The sequence below is a fragment of the Pan paniscus genome, chromosome 18, assembly GCF_029289425.2.
Source record: "Pan paniscus chromosome 18, NHGRI_mPanPan1-v2.0_pri, whole genome shotgun sequence".
Taxonomy (NCBI): domain Eukaryota; kingdom Metazoa; phylum Chordata; class Mammalia; order Primates; family Hominidae; genus Pan; species Pan paniscus.
In genome coordinates, this window is record NC_073267.2 from 92,868,669 (window position 1) to 92,888,906 (window position 20,238).

Sequence of the window (20,238 nt, forward strand, 5' to 3'; positions counted from 1 at the left end):
TTTAGTGCACTTTCAGTTTCCCCTCAGATTGGGAAACAGGGAGGAAAGCAAATGAGGTTTTAACCTCAAATGCCCTAAGACAGGAAGATGAAGACCTTGCTTAGCTGCATGAAACCAGAGATCTTTGTGTAGGGATGACAGTCCTCCTGTAATAGAATCCAGCATGCGTGAGGCTCCCTGAAGACACAACACTGCCCCTGCGATGGAAGCAAGGCTGGATGAGGCTGCAGCAGGCCTCGGATGACCTAGGCTAAAGATGCTGCGGATCACTGTCCGGAGACTGCTGTGGGGGGAATCCCACAAGACACACATGGTCTGCTGTTGGTGGCGGCCCCAGAACCTCACTCTCCTCTGCACACCTCTGCGAGCCTACGTCTGTTCCTGTGACTGAGGGGATTGTGTTCAGCACACTGGAAGTGCGAAGATGTGTGGCATATGTCCGTGGGCCTAGGCAGCTGATGCATGTCTGTTGCATGTGCATCTGCTCGTGAGTGTGTGTGTATGTGTGTCTATCAAATGGATTCTGGCGTGTGTGTAAACCCACATGTGCATAAGTGTGTGCATTTGATGTCACGGAGAACATTTGACATCTGCACGCGTCTAGTGAATCTGGAAAGCTGGAAGGGGCTGCGTGTCTACATGTGTCTGTGTTTCAGATCTGGCCTTAGGCCACCCACAGCCGAATTACTCACTCCTGATACAGACCGAGTGGCTCATCCTCATTTTCTCACTTCCTCCGTCCTGGTGTTAATAAGACCCATCCTTCATTGTTCTGCCGTTTCTGCGGTTCTTTAGAGAGTGCAGACGACTTTCACATGCAGTTTCTCATTTCATTCTGATAACCTAGAGGACAGGCACATCATCCTCCTTTACAGATGAGAAAATTTCCTTCAACCCCTCTGTGTCCTGCCTCGAGGGGAGCAGTATTGGGCCTCTTCTCTGAGGCTGATGGAGCCGCTGATTCCTGTCACACCTCCTGTGGGCATCTCCTCTGCTCTTTTGCATCTTCATTCATTCTGTGTTTCTTTCTTCACCACTGTGTTTTCTTTCCTCTGACCCCTTCTTCCTCAAGGTCAGCCCCATTCCTTGTCTCCCATTTAACTGAAGAACTTCTTTCTATAGCTCTCCTTTTCTTCTATGCCAAAGTCCTCACTGTCCATGTAATCGCCTTGCACACACCAAAAGCTGCTCTTTCTAAATTCAGCCGTCATCTGTTCATGGTCAAGCCTAGCAGCCTCCGTGATGTTGGAGGAGACCTCTGCCTTGTGTAACGTGGCTGTGCACTGTTCCTTTTTGGAATTCTCCTCTCTGTGCTTCTGGTTTTTCTTCTATGCTGACTAAACTTTCTGTGGCCTTTGCTGACATTTTAGAAACTCATCAAATGGTTACGTTCCTCCCTTTTCCCTTTTCCCTCTTCCCATAATCTGGGTTGTGCCATTGTCTCCATCCCTTGCAGCTACTCTTGTATAGGAGTGATTGTGACATTTGTCTCCCTCCTGAATGCAGTTCCTCATGTCCCCTAGAAATCTCTGCTTCACGTCGAACAGGTTCCTCAATGTCAACAGGTCTACTCTAGCACTTGTACCCCAAAATGCCTTTTTAAAAGCCTTTGCCCACTTGGTAATGGCAACACCGGAAGTCAAGAGATCTTAATACACCCCTCCTTTACCCTGATCTTCAGTTCTTTCCCATACACTGCTCTTCTGCCTTTTGTAACTGTCTCTTGAATTGATTACATTATTTTTATCACCACCGTTTTTGTGTTGTCCTTCTCTGAGTTTCTGGCCACGGATTGGCACCCTCACAGGCTTCATGCATGAAATGACAGATGCAAATACACACACACACACACAAACACAGAGAGTTGTCCCGAAGCAGGGTATATGGATGTCAGTCAAATCAGGTATGATGGTTCTTACACGGTCCCAGTCATACAGAAACATATGAGAGAACACACAAACTCATTAGCACAGACTCGATCAAAGGTGGGTACAGCCACAAATATAGAAGTAGACACTTGGCCACAAACACATACTTATAGATATACACGTAAATCACAGGCAAAGATAGAAGCAGAGCCACAGGCCCAGAAACGCAGAGCCATGGATAAATATTCACTGAAGTTTCTCCTAATGTAAGACAAAAACTTAAGCATCAGAAGAAGCAGGATGCCCTGACTTCAGTCATTCCTTTAAGATGCCCACCGTGACGGGCCCAGAGAGTCAACATGCACATGGTGACTTCTCTACAATCAATACCTCCAGCAGCCCCCCGACCCTGTCCCTTCCAGGTACTGTTTTTCCCGAATCAGAGCCTCCTGCTTCTTTTCTTGGGCACTTTAGATCCACGGATTAACACAATTGCGCCAGTTGCCATACTTCTGGGATGTGCCCTAATAATCAAGGAAATGGATGGGCAGCTGTGGAGTTGATGAGCTGGTGAGCTGGGAGGACACCAGAGGTAGGATGGATATGGGACTCAGGGACCTGACCACTCTGGACACCCGTGAGGACAGAAATATCACCCATTTGTGGGTATGAAAACACAAGCAAGCACTTCATGACACACTATGCAAGGTTCATTATTGATGACACAGTATGCTTTGTCGTTACTTTGGACACATTTAGACATACATTGTCATCATGAACTGAGGCCTACGTTTGCTCTAGGATGAAGCCCATTCACCAGTGCTTTACATCTGCACAAAGTTTACGTCTTTTTAAAGTGTTTCTCTAGACCAGCTCTCATCTGAGGCTCAAGATTTTTTTTAATAATGAATGATATTCAGATATTACAAATATATTTTACGTATTTCCTATTTTTGCCACCCTTAACAAACCAACAGAATCTTCATAGATGTTAAATATCAGTTTTGTGTAAATAGAACGCGCTCTAATTTTCTTTCTCTTTTTTTTTTTTTTTTTTTTGAGATGGAGTCTGACCGTGTCACCCAGGCTGGAGTACAGTGGCGCGATCTCAGCTCACTGCAACTTCCATCTCCCAGGTTCAAGTGATTCTCCTGCCTCATCCTCCCCAGTAGCTGGGATTACAGGCAGATGCCACCACACCTGGCTAATTTTTGTATTTTTAGTAGAGACGGGGTTTCACCTTGTTGGTCAGGCTGGTCTCGAACTCCTGACCTCGTGATCCTCCCGCCTCGGCCTCCCAAAGTGTTGGGATTACAGGCGTGATCCGCTGCGCCCAGCCAATGCTGTTTCTTTGTTTAGGGTTGGGTTCGTTTTGGGTGGTTGGCTTTTTTGTTCGTTTTGTTATATTATTCTTGCTTTTTCTTCTGTCTTATACAGAATCTAGTTTTCTTTGCCTGCATATTGAGTCCTTTTCACTTCCTAGAGACTAAAGTGTCTCTTACTTAGTCTCTTTCATTGAGATTTTAATATTCTTCTGTGATCAGTATAGTGTATACAAAATAGAATGCATTGAATATGATATTCTCTATTTTCCTACATAGCTTGTCTTAAATATTCTCTCTGCTAGCTAGGTAAATTGGAGCAGTTTGCATGCAACCTCTCTGAACTTTCTTCATTGATTAAGGAGGGATAAGATTTACTTTGGAGGTCTGTTGGAAATATTTGAGGGGACTCATGCCAAGTGCCCAGCACATTGGCCAACATATGCTTGCTGTATCATTGTTGTAGTAGTTTAGAGTAGTGATGGTGAGGGCATTGGAGTGATGATGATAGTGGTTGGAACATGGTCTTCACAATTGCCTTATTGGTCATGGCCTAGGAGTATTGCCTACTAACAAACCCAAATGTAACTTTGTCCCTGCTATGGAACATTTAGGATGTTTTCCATTTTTGCCCCTTATAAATCATGTCTCACTAAACGTCTTCCTTCATACAGTTTTACTCTTGTTTTGAATGTAACATTTGGTTGGGTTCCTAGCAGTAAAATTATGGACTGAAGGGATATGTACATTCATAAAGCTCTCAATAAATGAATATTGCCTGATTACTTTTCACAAGGGTGCTATGAATTTATACTCCCACCCAAATCAAGAGAAGGGCTATTTATAGATGCTTTCAGAGCCTTAGCTTATCTTGTTTCCTGTTTGAATTTTATTACATAAATTTTCCTTTAAAACTGTCACACACAAACACACACACACACACACACGCACACTTTTATGGGGCCTTGGGGCCAAAGATGGCATGAAACTATCATTTATCACATGATTTTGATAGGAACCTGTTGTTAGGTTTGAGATGCTTGCTTCTGATGATGCAGAAGACAGTTTTAATTAGTATGTGGCATTAAATAAGATCAGTTTGCATATTGGAAATGATACTCTTTTTCAATTATCTTTCAGTCCTCTGATCAGATCAAAGAGGAAGTCTCAGCTTGGTGCTAACACGCCTTTAACACTGCTCTGGCCCCTTTTTACCTGTAAGATGAAGAGCTTTCCATAGGCAACAGTTTCTAGCTCAAATTTAATAGTGTCATTAGGTCTCCAGCATGTTTATTTTTATGTTTTCCTTCTTTTATGTGAAGTGATACTAATGTTTTATTTAAAATGATACAAAGTTTTCATTTTGAACACATTTAATTAAAAATATGAGTTACGCATACAGCAAACACCCTGACAGTGTCACTCCAATAATTGAACTTGTGACATGCTACTTGGAGAGTGCATTCCAACAGTTGCCCCACTGATCATATAATAACAACACGTTTCCCTTGACAATACACTGAATACAAGTCTCCATAATGCCTGACATAGTTTGGGACTTTGTGATTGTCCCTTTATCCCTATTCATTTGTGAGTGTAAGGACCTTGCAGTGGCTCATGAAGAGAGTTGCTTTTTATTTTTCATTTTTAAAAATTTTTTTGAAGACTCTTAACAAAGTATAACCACTTTGAAAATGCCTATCCATTACCCTAGATAAAAATTACCTAGTATCGGAAGAGTACCTAAAAAAATATTCAAGGGGTACAAGTGCAGGCTTCTTACATGCACACATTGTGTAGTGGGAAGTGTGGCCTTTTAGTGAACCCATCACCCAAAGAGTGAACGTTGTACCCAACAGGTGATTTTTCAGCTCTCACCCTCGTCCCACCCTCCCACTTTCTGAAGTCCCCACTGTCTCTTATTCCACTCTGTATGTTCACAAGTACCCATTGTTGAGCTCCCACCAAAAAGTGAAAATATGCGGCATTTTTCTGTTTGAGTTATTTCCTTTGGATAATGTCTTCCGGCTTCATCCATGTTGCTGCAAAAGACATGATTTTATTCTTTTTTTAGGTTTGAGTAGTATTTTATGGCATGTGCGTGTGTGTGTATGAGTATGTGTGTGTGTGTATATGTTTGTGTGTGTGTATACATCTTTATAGATATGTTTATATATACGTATAGATATATTTACATATACGTATAGATATAAATATATATATCCCACATTTTCTTTTCTTTTTTTTTTTTTTGAGACTGAGTTTCACTCTTGTTGCCCAGGCTGGAGTGCAATGGCACGATCTCGGCTCACGGCAACCTCTGACTCTTGGGTTCAAGTGATTCTCCTACCTCAGCCTCATGAATAGCTGGGATTACAGGCATGCACCACCACGCCTGGCTAATTTTGTATTTTTAGTAGAGACGAGGTTTCTCCATGTTGGTCAGGCTGGTCTCAAACTCCCAACCTCAGGTTATCCACCCTCCTCAGCCTCCCAAAGGGCTGGGATTACAGGCGTGAGCCACTGCATCCGGCCCCACATTTTTTTTTATCCTGTCTTCTGTTGATGGACACTTAGGTTCATTCCGTATCTTTGCTATTGTGAATAGTGCTGTGATAAACATACAAGTGCAGGTATTGTTTTGATATAATGATTCCTTTTCCTTTGCGTATATACCCGGTAGTGGGATTGCTAGGTTGAATGGTAGTTCTGTTTTCAGTTCTTTGAGAAATCATCATACTGTTTCTCATAGAGTTTGCCCTAATTTACACTCCCACCAACAGTATATAAGCATTTTCTTTTCTCTGCAGCCTCACCAATATTTGTTGTTTAAGACTTTTTAATCATAGCCATTCTGACTGGTCTAAGATGATATCGCATTGTGGTTTCAATTTGCATTTCTCTGATGATTAGTGATATTGAGCATTTTTCATATGTCTGTTGGCCCCTCGTATGTGTCTTTTTGAAGAATGTCTGTTCATGTTTGCCCCACTTTCTTTTGTTTGTTTGTTTGTTTTGAGCTGGAGGCTCGTTCTGTCACCCAGGATGGAGTTCAGTGGTGTAATCTTGGCTCACTGCAATGTCCGCCTCCTGGGTTCAAGCAATTCTCCTGCCTCAGCCTCCCTAGTAGCTGGGATTACAGGTACCTGCCACCATGACTGGCTAATTTTTGTGTTTTTAGTTGAGACCTGGTTTCACCATGTTGGCTAGGCTGGTCTCGAACTCCTGACCTCAGGAGATCGGCCTGCCCTGGCCTCCCAAAGTGCTGGGATTATAGGTGTGAGCCACCGCACCCGGCCTGCCCACTTTTAATTGGGTCATTTTTGTTGTTTGAGTTCCTTGTAAATTCTGGATAATAGTCCTTTGTTGGATACATACTTTACAAATATTTTTCCCATTCTCTAAGTTATCTGCTTACTCTGTTGATTGCTTATTTTGCTGTGCAGAAGCTTTTTAGTTTAATTAAGTTTGAATTGTCCATTTTTTTTTTTTTTTTGGTCATGTTTGCTTTTGAGGACTGGGCCATAAATTCTTTGCCGAGGCCAATATCTAGAAGAGTTTTTCCTAGGGTTTCTTCTAGAATTTTTATAGTTTCAGGTCTTATGTTTAAGTCTTTAATCCATCTTGAGTTAATTTTTGTATATGGTGAAGGCTGTGGGTCCAATTTCACTCTTAGGTATATGATTATCCAATTTTCCATATGGGTGTTTAGCCCAACACCATTTATTGAATAGAGCGTCATTTCCCTATGATACGTTTTTGCCGACTTTGTTGAAGATCAGTTGGTTGTAGGTATGTGGCTTTAGTTCTGGATTCTCTGTTCTGTTCCATTAATCTAGATTTATACCAGTAATATCCTGTTTTGGTTACTATAGCTTTGTAGTATAATTTGAAGTCAGGCAATATGATGCATCTAACTTTGTTCTTTTCACTTAGGATTTGTTATAAAACCAATTCTTTATTGGCTATAAATCAAATAAAATTTTATATCTAAGCAAGTCCTCCAGATTCCTGACCAGGTGAGTAATCCACTAGCTAGGCAGATTAAGAACAGCAATATGCAAGCAATGAGAGATGCATAAATCAAGACTGTCCTTGTGAATAGAATGATTTGGAAGTTGGGTGTTCAAATAGCTTAATGATAGTTATAGTGAATAACAATGTCAGCTTTAGTATTATTCTAATAATGTACTTGGTAATGCTAATAGGGTTTGATGGAATACAATGAACACTTTCCAAACAGCTGTATGCTTTCCCAACAAAGGAACTCTATCTCGGAGCAGACTGATACATCATTTCAATGGGAGATTTTAATCAATCATTTTGTTTTCCCTTTTAGGATATATTTAAATTTGCAAGAACTTCTCCTGTCCCAAGACAAAAGAGGTCCATTGTGGTATCTCCCATTTTAATTCCAGAGAATCAGAGACAGCCTTTCCCAAGAGATGTTGGCAAGGTAAGTCAGACAAACAGCAAATGACAAAAACATGTTTTTATGAAAAGATGAGCACACAGGAAGCAGACTGAGTATGACTGTCTTGGTGACCAGCTGGAATTAGTCTTCATCTCTCTATGATAAGAGACCAAATGGTTTTGTCATGAAAAGAATGTTGGAAGATCATTCATATGCAAAAGAGGAAATTGGAAAAAACCAATAGCAGCTTTGAATATTACAGGATCAACATGGTAGATGATGTTGAAATTACGCAGGAAGATGTCAATGGTTAAGAAACAAGGCTCATTGCTTTTATAGATTATATTCAGATGATTACCAGATAGGGACCCCTAGGATGGTAGTATGTTGACATGTGGCCTTCACTGAGATCGTGTTTTTCAAATATTTAGGTCTAAGCATACCACTGGGTCAGTTTTCCAAAAACTAAACCAGATCAAGGGAATAAAATAATACTAACCATATCCAGAACCAGATATGGAAAACACTATCCCATGAATCAGAACAATAGTTTTTCCAGGAAGAAATAGTCACTGTTAAATGTGCCAAAATACTGATACTGCCTCATCAGTACATTCTCCCCTCTTTAAGAGAGTCAACATGGAGAATCAAATTTTGAGCAGTTTGTACTTTTTGGTTGTTAGAAACAACTGCTCAGTGCCGCAAAGAAGAACCAGCCCTCAGGAAAAGAGTTTTCTCAGCAAGGCAATTTACTTCTGCAGAAGGGTGCTGCTTGCACTTCTGGCCACTGGGAGAGCACACCAAACAAAAGAGGGAAGGGGTTTTTATCCCTCACGTGGTTAGTCCCTGCTTCTGTGTCCTGTCCCCATTGGCTGGAGTTGGATTGCACAATCTAAGCTGACCTGACTGGCCACTGTTTAAAATTGAATATGGCTAATTAGGCAGGAAGGGAGAGGCTGTCTGTTATGGTACAAGGCATGTTTGGGCATGTCAGGGCACGGCAAAGGCGGGAAGGGTAGTTTCATTGGGAAGAGCTGTTTCGACTGGAGGGGCAGTTTACAGAATGGGTAGCCAGGATTAAAGAGGACTCTTTCCAAATAAGGAAGAGATGTGAGTCACAGATTGGGACTAATGGGAGAAGTTGTTTACAGAGCAGGTAGCTTAGAAGAAGGGACAAGGAAGTTGATCTCGAGAACAAAGAACAAGGGAGTCAGAAATTAAATGTTTGAAAAGGAACTTACTGTATCAGACATTGGTGAGCCTGGAATTCAAAAAATGGTGGTTGGTTAAATGAATGATCTTAATGGCAGTTGCTATTGAACTACTAATTCATTAAATACACAGTACATGTTGTATGCTGGACTCCAAGCTTGGGACTGGGTGTGAAGAAGCAGATAATAAAGCTAACATGCTAGTGGGAAGACAGAAACAAGAACATTGCAGAGTATGACAAACGCTGTGAAAATCAGCAATGGGATGATGTGAAAAAAAAAAGAGCAAATGGCAGGATGAAGGAGTAGAGGGAGGAGGGAATCTTCACGCAGATGGCTGTGATGGCTGGTCGGAGGTACTGATGTTTGAGGGGAGACTGGAAGGGTGAGAAAGGAACAGTTACAGGAATATCTGGTTGAACAGCATCTTTGGCAGAGGTGAGTCTACATGCAAAGGCCTGAAGATGGGAAAGAATAGCGCGTAGTAGAGTCGCAACATGCCTGGGTTGCATGAGAGTAAGCAAGGATGGCAGTGGTAAAAGTGAAATCAGAAAGGCCAGCCTGCCCTTGGATGAGGAGTTGGGGTTTCATCGTGCATGCAGCAGGGAACCACTGGAAGGTTTCCCCAGAAGACTGCGTGTTTTGAAAGATCATCCTGGCTGCCTTGTAGAGAATGATTAGTGGTAGCAGAGCAGTAGAGAGGAGTGGAAGCAAAGAGACCCACTAAGAGGGGAGTTTGGTGGTGATCTGAACAAAGGTGACTTGGACTATTGAAAATTGATCTTGGACGGGCACGGTGGTTCACGCCTGTAATCCCAGCACTTTGGGATGCTGAGGCGGGAGGATCACCCGAGGTCAGGAGTTCAAGACCATCCTGGCCAATGTGGCGAAACCCTGTCTCAACTAAAAATACAAAAATTAGCCAGTGTCATGGCACGCCTGTAATCCCAGCTACTTGGGAAGCTGAGGCAAGAGAACCACTTGAACCCAGGAGGTGGAGGTTGCAGTGAGCCGGGATCATGCCACTGTACTCCAGCATGGGCGACAGGGTGAGACTCTGTGTCAAACAAACAAACAAACAAAAAATTGATCTTTATTGCAAATTGAAAGAAGTGCTAATCCAATATCCTGGTAATCATTATATTTATCATTTTAAACTCCCACTGTGCCAAAGATAGCTTTCTCTAAGCAAAAATCTTCTTAAGAGTCTGGGACATGACACAAAGGGAAGCAGAGCTGCTCTAAAGGGATAGCCCTGTCCCCTTGGGCAGCCCTAGCCACTGTGATGATCCTTTTCTAGACAGGTTTCCTGGGAGCCCAAGATGCCAGATGCCAAGGGACCTGACTCCCCGCTTCTTCAAAGCTCTGCCCAAACAGTTTCTGAGACTCAAGATGCATTCTCGTTTTTCAGTTTTCTTTTAGATAATCCTGGGCTTCTCAACTCTCACCATGCATCAGAATCAGCAGAGACACTTAAAATGCAGATGTCAGGGCTCCACCCTCAGAGATTGATTCCACTGGGGTGGGGGTGAGGACCATGCATCAATATATGTTAAAATATCTGAGGTGATTCAGATATGCAGCCGAGGTGGAGGACTGCTGGTCTTAAGCAGTCCTCCAAGAGTGGTTGTGGACCAGCTGCATTAGCATCCCCTGGGAGCTTGCTAGAAATGCATATTTTCATGTCCCACCCCAAAACCACTGAGCCAAAAACTCTGGGGTTAAAGCCAGGAATCTGCGTTTTTACACAGCTTCTAGGTGCGTGTGATGCACACTCAAATTTATAGAGGGCTGACCTGAAATGCACTTTCTCCCCCTGTCCACCACTAGTACACAATACTTTCAGTTGCAATTCCATTAATTAGGTTATAATAAGACAATCACATTTCAGTTGCCTGGAAAATCCCAGTTTACACCTGTCATCCAAATCTGCCATGTCCAGATTTAGACAATAAATTATGTAGCCATCCTATAGTTTTCTTCAATTACACACAATTTCCTCCGGGGTATATTTGGGTGAATTTTCTCACAAGCCTCTTTTCTTGAGCTATTCAATGGGTCCATAAGCATGCAGCTAATTGGGAACATTCTTCTGCATTGTTTTTTTTTACTTATTACAGCTTCAAAAAGCAATTTGGTTTCCAAGCTGAGGACTCACCTCTTCTTAGCCCCTTATGTTTTGCCCATACTTGTTCTCAACTTAGATTCTCTACAAAGCAACTGCTTCTAAGTGTGGTAGGCTACTAACTAGACAATGTGCAAGAGCCTTCAAAACCTCTAGATGTTTTTTGTAGAATTACTGCACTGCTTTGCAAAAACTATTTATTTGTCCATGCTTTTTATGCCTTTGAAGGTACATATTTTCCTTTTTGTTCCTGCTTGTTTCTATTTATCTGTCTTACTCTTTATATCTCCTGTCTTATCCTCATCAGCTCCACCACAGCTGACAAGCTGTGCTCTGCAGAGCTGTGGAAGAGGACGTAGGTGTTTTCAGTGAGTGCTGGGGAGGCGGGGAGAAGGGAAGGAAGACCACAGAGGCAGAGCTCTGGCCTCCAAACACCACCACGCTTCCAAAAAATCTCTAAGTCAGGACACCTCTAATTTTATGAATATTACGTATTAGACTTCGATATAGAATGCCATTTGAAGAAGAGATTCTGCAGCTCTAAAAGTATAAAGACGTTTGTCTTTGGCTTCCCCTAGAAGTGGACCGCAAGACAAGAATTCAAATGAAGGCCGTTCATTTGAGAGGTGGAGGAAATATTTGTAATAAAGTAAGGGAGAGACGTGGAGAAGGGAAGGCAGCTAGGAGAGAAGCTTGTTTATGAAGCCAGCTACCCCTGTGGGTGACTGGATTGTAATCTCAGGGGCTAACTTTAACATGGTGTGGGACACACTGTCAGCGTTACACCACCCCCAGGTGATGGCACTGGGATACTTTGACACCAGCTGGGGTATTTCTACTCCCAGCAGTCATTGGTGGAGGGCCGCTTCCAGGGGTGTAAATTCCCTGGCATATCAGGTCTGCCCTGCACTCTGTGCACTGACTCGACAGCCTGCGGAGGTTTGGAGGAGAACCTTAGACAAAAAGGATTCTGTGCAGCAGCCACCAGTCTGCTGGTCTGCACTGAAAAGCTGACACATAGAGGATGTGGACAGGGCACTGATCACTTCTGCTTCCTCACCAAAACTAATATATCTATTTTTTTTTTTGCATACTTCGTTTCATCCTCTGCTTTTACCTCATTTCCTGAACTAGCTTTCTCATGTCTTGGGCTTTTGAAACCCCCTGTACTTGCCTCTCTCTCTCCATTAATAAGTAGTTCCTGCATCCCAGGAGGAAAAACCTCTGAAATTCAACGTAATTCATATCAACAAGCATACATTCAGCATCTGTTTTTTATAAGGAACTGTGCTAGGGGCTGGGAATTTAATGGAGGAGAAAACAGACAGAATCATTGATCTTGTGGGATTACAAAAGAGGTGACAATATCAGCACATAGTCATTATTTGTCCAGAACTGTGCTAAGCACTTTTCATCTATTATGTTGAATTCTTATGATAACAACCACATGAGGGTCATTTTCCAGCATGCCAATGAAGGTAATGAGACTCAGAGGTGACGTAACCTGTCCAAAGCCACACAGCTAGTTCATAACAGAGCCAAGCTTTGTTACTGCTTTTTGAGATTTCAAAGTCTGTGCTCTTAACCAGTATCCTCAAGAAATACTAAGCCCAATCTGAGAATACTCTTCCGTGGAATGAAATATCTTCACTGACAATTTCTCTTTTTAAAACAGCATTAAAATTAGGTACAATTCTTGGAAATGCACTCAAAAATAAGATGGACAGAGGGTTGGATCAATAGATCGATATCTGATATGTGATAAAGGAAGTATATTAAAATGTTAGTGGTAGAATATAAGTTGGTGAACATATGGGTACTTGCTGTACAATTCTTTCAAGTTTTCTCTGCATTTGGAAATTTTTAATAAAATGTTTGGAAAAATTAAGTTTAACTAAATATAAAATTATCATAAAAGACACAGGAGTTAGCATGCGGGCCCAAAAACGCCTTTTAAATCATTTGTCTTGCATTTCAAGAGGGTGAATGGAGACAAAGTAAGTAACTGGTTCTTGATTTTTTTGGTCATATTTTATTACAACCCGAATTCCTTTAAAGAAAGGAGACTCATATCCTGAAGAATGAAGACATCAAAAGCAAGGTGCTGTGGCAAGTTAGCCCTTGGTGGAGGGTTTTTCACAATTGGATATCCTGCTGTATAGAACTGAATACCCACAGCAGGGTTATGCAGGCAGCTCCAGGGATGAGAAAAAGTGTCTTGACTGATACATAATTTATCTGTCTGCCAAGTAATTAATTAGTTGGTATGTAGCTAAACTACTAGAATTTGGGATCTGCTTTTCCATAATACGAGGGAATCATATTACAACCCTGAGATTCCAAATCACTGCTACTCACTTAGATAGCAGGTGGGGAGTATAAGGGGGTGTATGACCCCCCCACACACACACAGGAGACAACCCGAGAGATCACTGCCAGCCCAGAGAAAATGAGTTTGCCTCCTAATTTCTGGCTCTTTTCCATGGTACATTCTGCCCTAGACTATCTGTCATAGTTTTGGAAGACAAGTTAAAACACCCAGTCATGAACATACTTGCTCATACCTGTGATTTTCTTTCCATTTTTGAACTCTAGACAGCAGGGAGGAGCTGACAGTGAGTGCTCTGGAGAGGAACATGCAGATCCCAAAGTGGCTTTTTTCCCCTCCCCCTTCAAAGTATGACTATTTCAAAATTTGGGCCATAAATAATTTCTCAGTTTTACCAACTTTCACTGATAAATAATTGATTGCATCTTTAAAGATTTTTGAGTTCTTGGGCCCGATTGATTGAGAGCAGGGGACTTTAAATCTGTAAGCCAGCAAGGAGGTCTTTGGGAGATGTATTTTATTCTGTTTTATATTAAGTTTGAAAGACAAGTCATTTATGAAATGCTTATTAGAGATTCTGCTTTCATCACAAACCCTTGTCATCAAAACCAATGAAAGTACTTTTTTTACAGAAAATCCTGTTTTAAAGACCCTATAAATTGGTAGAATGGGCATTTAGAAGGCCATCTTTAACCCAGGATAGAAGAAATATGTAACTGGACCAAGTGCTCTTTGTAAAGGGAATCAACATTGATCATTAGACTTAATCATGAAAACCACTCAACCAGGACTCCGCTTTGATTGTGTCATGAACGTAAGTCAGACATGACGGTAATTTACATCAGCTCTGCCATGTTCCTCAGTGTTCTGTGCGTCTGATTCTTAGAGGTCTCACTGCATCCAGATACTCTGTACCTGAGATTTATGCCCACCCATGCGAATAGGTGCCAAGGAGTCTGATAGTCTTGGAATTTAATTTGTTTTATTCTATTTAATAGCCATTTGCCTCACTTTGAAGACCCACGAAGGCCAAGCTATATCCTTAGAGGCTGGACCAGAAAGCTGGTACTGAAGCCCCAGCACCTCTCCATCACCCCTCTCCTGAAATGCAGACTCAGGTTTACTTGCTGTTGCCTGATTGATTTTATGATCAGGCACTTACTGGGTTGTCTAGGGTAACCCAGTAATTGCTGTCATCCCTCTACCTCTTTTAAAAGCTATTGTTTTGTACCCTTTATCTATGTCTAACTATATACACTTTTCTCAGAAATTTACATCTGCTTAATTTCTATCCCCCACCCATCCCCCAACACCCCCCCCCCCCCTTTTTTTTTTTTTTTTTGAGACAGAGTCTTTCTCTGTCACCAGGCTGGAGTGCATTGGTGCAATCTCTGCTCACTGCAACGTCCGCCTCCCAGCTTCAAGCAATTCTCCTGCTCAGCCTCCCTAACTGGGACTACAGGTGGATGCCATCACACCCAGCTAATTTTTGTATTTTTTTAGTAGAGACAGGGTTTCACCATGTTGGCCAGACTCATCTGGATCCATCTGCCTCGGCCTCCCAAAGGGCCGGGATTACAGGCATGAGCACCTGGCCTTAATTTCCCCCTTTTAAGGCAACTAGCAGTTTTATTCAATAACTAAAACTTACCATAGGCTAGAGTATAGGAGAAAAATTGGAATACAGAGTATCTAAGATGCCCAAAGGCTCAGTGCTCAAAAATTCTTCTTGAGATGAACATCACAGTTTATTTCTACATTCAGCAGCCATAGCTACACATAAGCCTTTCCTATTTCCAAGTCTTTGAACTGTCACTTCTTCCTGGGATACACCCTCTGTATCCTTATTCCTTAGGAGCAGCCCACATTCACACTCTAAGGCTGCACTGTCCCATGGAACATTGATATTATTGCAGGAAGTTCTGCCTCTACACAGCCCAATATGGTACCCACTAACCACATGTGGTCAATGCAGTTATAAAATCTTTACTAATTTTAATTGAGGCTCAAAAAGTAACACTTCATACCATTATTGGGACAACTTGGCAGGTGAATGTACCTTTTTCATGATACATTTTAATCTATTTACAGATAAAATATTTTTTACTGAAAAGGCAATGTCCACACTGAGATGTTTTGTAAGTGTAAAATACACATTGGATTTCAAAAGCTTATCACACGAACACAAAAAAATGGAAAATGTCTCCTTAATAATCTTCATATTGATTTCATTTGGAAACAAATCCCTTGTATTTCTTTTCACTTTTTTTTTAACGTGGCTGCCAGAAAAGTATTAAATTATTAATATGGCTCACGTTGTATTTTTATCAGATGGTGCTAATGTAAATAAGGCCTATTTTTGATACAGTCTCTCCTCAGTGGAATTATGTTTTTGAGACAGAGTCTCGCTCTGTCACCCACACTGGAATGCAGTGGCATGATCTGTGCTCACTGCAACCTCTGCTTCCTGGGTTCAAGAGATTCTCATGCCTCAGCCTCCCTAATAGCTGAGATTACAGGTATGCACCACCATGCCTGGCCAACTTTTGTATTTTTGGTAGAGATGGGGGTTCACCATATTGGTCAGGCTGGTCTCAAACTCCTGGCCTCAAGTGATCCACCTGCCTCGGCTGCCCAAAGTGCTGGGATTACAGGTGTGACCCACTGAGCCCGGCCCATGGAATTTTACTTGATCTCTTTTATACATTGTTTATACATCTTTGATGGCACTTAACACATTTTGAGAGACAATGTCCTTCCCTGCCTTCCCACTAACTGTAATTCATCAGATGCGGTGGCCCAGGACAGGGCCTAACACAGAGTAGAGACTCAAATATTCTCTGAATTGAATTCTAGCCATATATATGGCTGATTAACATAGACATTCACTGCTTACTGATTAATTAAAGTGATCATAGCCTGCTTTGTTGTTAGAATGGAATTAATAGACCATTATATGATCAGTCTGGATATTTCCAGCAAATTTTAATTTTCTAAATTGGTAATGAGGCCACCAGATAAATTGCTTGGCAGTCAACTATTACGTCAGGTCATATAAGCATTCTTAGTAGATTTTTTTTTTTCTTTGAGACAGTGTCTCGCTCTGTCACCCGGGCTGGAGTGCGGTGGCACAATCTTGGCTCACTGCAACCTCTGCCTCCCAGGTTCAAGCAATTCTGCCTCAGCTTCCCAAGTAGCTGGGATTACAGGCGCCCACCACCATGCCCAGTTAATTTTTGTATTTTTAGGAGAGATGAGCTTTCACCATGTTAGCCAGGCTGCTCTGGAACTCCTGACCTCAGGTGATCCACCTGCCTCGGCCTCCCAAAGTGCTGGGATTACAGGCATGAGACGCTGTGCCCAGCCAGTAGATTTTGATAGATTTGATGTTGATGGATTTTATGTGGGGATGGGGTGGGGGAAGAGAGAGAAAGAGAGAGAGTTACATGACTGTATTTCTGAATTTGCCTATGTATATGATGGTGTTTTAATTCCAATTAAATGAAAACACTCATAACTTTTATCTTTTTTCACAACTGAACACAGTCAATTCTAACTTATTTTTGCTAAGTCTAATAAAAGCTATATTCACCATTCGCAAATGTTGCCCTCCTGCAAACTTTAATTAATGATAAAACATAATCGGGTGGTTTTGGCTTTTTGCCAAATACATATATATGCAAAACTTCCCTCCATGATCTACATCCCGCAAATAAAGGCATCTGAGCCCGAGGAGGAAGCAATATTTTTAACCCCGAGTTTATCACCCTTTCGGTTCTCCATTTTAAAGGTTCCTAGAATTTTATTGTAATTATGAACATTTGGCCTCAGACTGAATTTATATTTAATTATTTGTGAACATTCAAGGACCTGGCATTTCAGCTTGAGTTAGCATCCAGACTCAGGGTTGTTGAAGAATTTTCAAATTGGACTAGAATCTTCACTACCTAATGAATGTCTGGATCTAAGCCAAACATGGCTAACCCTACTGTCCTGCTTAGGTTTTACAACAGCCCTATAAAGTAGGCAATCCTACACTCATTTCTCAGATGAGAAAGTGGAAATCAAGAGAGATTAAGTAACTTGCCCAGGGTAACCCTCTTAAAGAACGGCAATGCTGAGACCCAAATCCAAGACTCTTCAATGCCACATCAGTGATCTATCCACCACAATGTGTGTGAATGCTTAAAGCTTCCATGGGTCTTTGCTGTTTGCATAGCACACTCACACAAATGGTCATTTGACTCTCATAAGTACCCTCAGAAATCAATATTATGTCCCTGTTGTACAGTGGAGGCTCTGAACTGAGCATGACCAAGGTGCAGAAGTATCTTGCAATACAGTCTATTTGTGGTACACACTGAGTTGCCTTTTTGTGTCACCTGCAATTGTACCAGGGCTCTGGATGGATTTCAAAATAGCACATGGCATGAGCTAAGCCACTATGGAAAACAGTGTGGAGATTCCTGAAAGGACTAAAACTAGAACTACCATTTGATCCAGCAATGCCAGTACTGGGTATCTACCCAGAGGAAAAGAAGTCATTGTATGAAAAAGATACTTGCACACACACGTTTATAGCAGCACAATTCACAATTGCAAAATCATGTAACCAAATGCCCATCAATCCACAAGTGGATAAAGAAACTGTGACATATGTATATATGATGGAATACTACTCAGCCATCCAAAGGAATGAATTAATGGCATTTGCAGCAACCTGGATGAGATTGGAGACTATTATTCTAAGTGAAGTAACTCAGGAATGGAAAACCAAACATCCTATGTCTCCACTGACACGTGGGAGCTAAGCTATGAGGACGCAAAAGCATAGGCATGATACAATGGACTTTGGGGACTGGGAGGAAAGGATGGGAGAGGGGAGAGGGATAAAAGACTGTAAACAGGGTGCCGTGTATTCTGCTCGGGTGATGGGTGCACCAAAATCTCACAAATCACCACTAAAGAACTTATTCATGTAACCAAACACCACCTGTACCCCAACAACCTATAGAAATTAAAAAAAAAAAAGAAATAGACTTTGGCTGGGCTCGGTGGTTCATGCCTGTAATCCCAGCACTTTGAGAGGCCGAGGCAGGCGGATCATGAGGTCAGGAGATCGAGACCATGCTGGCTAACATGGTGAAACCCTGTCTCTACTAAAAAATACAACAAAAATTAGCCGTGCGTGGTGGTGTGCGCCTGTAGTCCCAGCTACTCGGGAGGCTGAGGCAGGAGAATGGTGTGAACCCAGGAGGCAGAGTTTGTAGTGAGCCGAGATCGCGCCACTGCACTCCAGCCTGGGCTACAGAGCGAGACTCTGTCTCCAAAAAAAAAAAAAAAAAAGAAAGAAAGAAATAGACTTCACTAGAGGAAGGAGAAACATACAAGCCAGGGGTGAGCCAAGGATGAGAAGCATAGCTCACCATCCGCCTCATTCCACAGGGAGGTCTGCCAGGGGAGAAACTCGGCTCCCATAGCTGTTCCTTCTCTGCCGGACAGCTTCAGTACAATCTTGTTAGTGGACAGATGATCAAACACCAGGGATGTTCCGCAGCCTGAATGCAGGTACCCAGATTCATAGGAGTTATCTGAGATTCCAAAGTTCAAAGTCAGATGCTTTGGACAGGGGTGTGCTGGAAAACTGGCTCTCGGAGGCTGGAAGCCTTGAGTTGGAGTGTTTACAGCTACTTTGGCATAAATTCTCCCACAGCGGCCAGTTTCAAGCTAGCAGCTTAGAAAATCTCTAAATGTTTAACAATGGACTTCCATGAAGGAGTAGGGTTGACTTCAGCATGGCACTGGCCTTGGGACTCAGGGACCGTGACACTGGAAGGGGTCAGGGGGCACTTGGGTCCCAGGGGAGCTAGGCTTGAGTGAAGCCCTCCATTGTGGAGAAGTGGCTTCCACACCCACCTGTTCACCCCGGGTTGCAGCTGGTCTCATGCCCAGTTTAGTAGTGAGGATCATTTTTTGACAACTCTGCCTGTTGCAGGTGTTAAGTGACTTGTCCAAGGTCATGCAGCAAGTGCAACATAAAAGCAAAGCTCCACCACGCTTCTCCTTGGCACAGAAAAATCCAAGTCACTCTCCTAAGGCTGGAAAATTCTGCAGCAATTGTCCCAGTTCTACCTGGAAAATGAGGAAGGGAGTGATAAAATTCTCTGTGAAGTGAGGAGAAATGAGGTTAACCTCGCCAACATTTATTTGATGTGCGTGTTTGTGCGCTGAGTCAAAGCCGGAGGTCGTGTCTTCGTTTAACAAATAGACCACATGTTGACAAGCAAAAAACGGCTTTCTTTGTCTGGCAAGAAAAGCCACTGCCTCGCTTCAGACAACACTTTTTTTTGTTGGTATCTCCGCTGACAACCCTGTTCAAAGAGAGCCACAAGGAATGAAAGTGAAAGCAGAAAAAGCCAACTTCGGTGTAATTAAGAGAGATCACTGCCCGTTTTTCTCAGTGATGAGGCCGCAACTGACTCAGTCGATAAGGGCCGTGAAGGAGTGGGGCTCAGGGCGCAGTGGGGATGGACTGGCCTTTTCACGGTCCAATTACTGGTCCAATTACTAGTCCAAGTTTTGAAGAGGATTGAAGTAGAACTGGATGGAGATGGGAAACAGACCAATAAAGGGTTGTTTTTTGTTTTTTAGGTTTTTTTTTAAGACGGGAGGAATGAATGAAGAACTTCTTTTATTTTCTTTTCCGGCTTGGAGCTAGCTCTGGTTCCCAAATAGGGTCCTGGGGGAAAGACGTGATGTGAGTCTGGGTGGCTGGGAACAGTCCCTCCTGGGTATCTGCGCTTGGCCCACTTCTGCAACCAGTAATGGAGGAGACAGAAGAACGCTTGAATGCGGGTTTAATTGTTCCCATCTGTGAGTGTTGCATTAAAGATGTTGCCGTCTTCTGTTGCATCGGGTGGTTTGGGACAAGTGATGAAGAAAGAGAGTCAGTTGACGCCTCTTGAGCAG

The 20,238-nt window shown here is 42.4% G+C and overlaps 1 protein-coding gene across 3 annotated transcripts in view; it reads left to right on the forward strand.

Moving 5' to 3' along the window:
• The window catches only part of CDH13 (cadherin 13), a 1,163,636-nt gene that overhangs the window by 490,717 nt on the left and 652,681 nt on the right, over nucleotides 1-20,238 (forward strand). For all 3 annotated transcript variants that reach the window (XM_003820879.5, XM_063597784.1, XM_003820881.5), the window contains one exon: nucleotides 7,530-7,646. In XM_003820879.5, coding sequence (XP_003820927.1) covers nucleotides 7,530-7,646 — 117 coding nt within the window. The remainder of the gene's footprint in view (nucleotides 1-7,529; nucleotides 7,647-20,238) is intronic.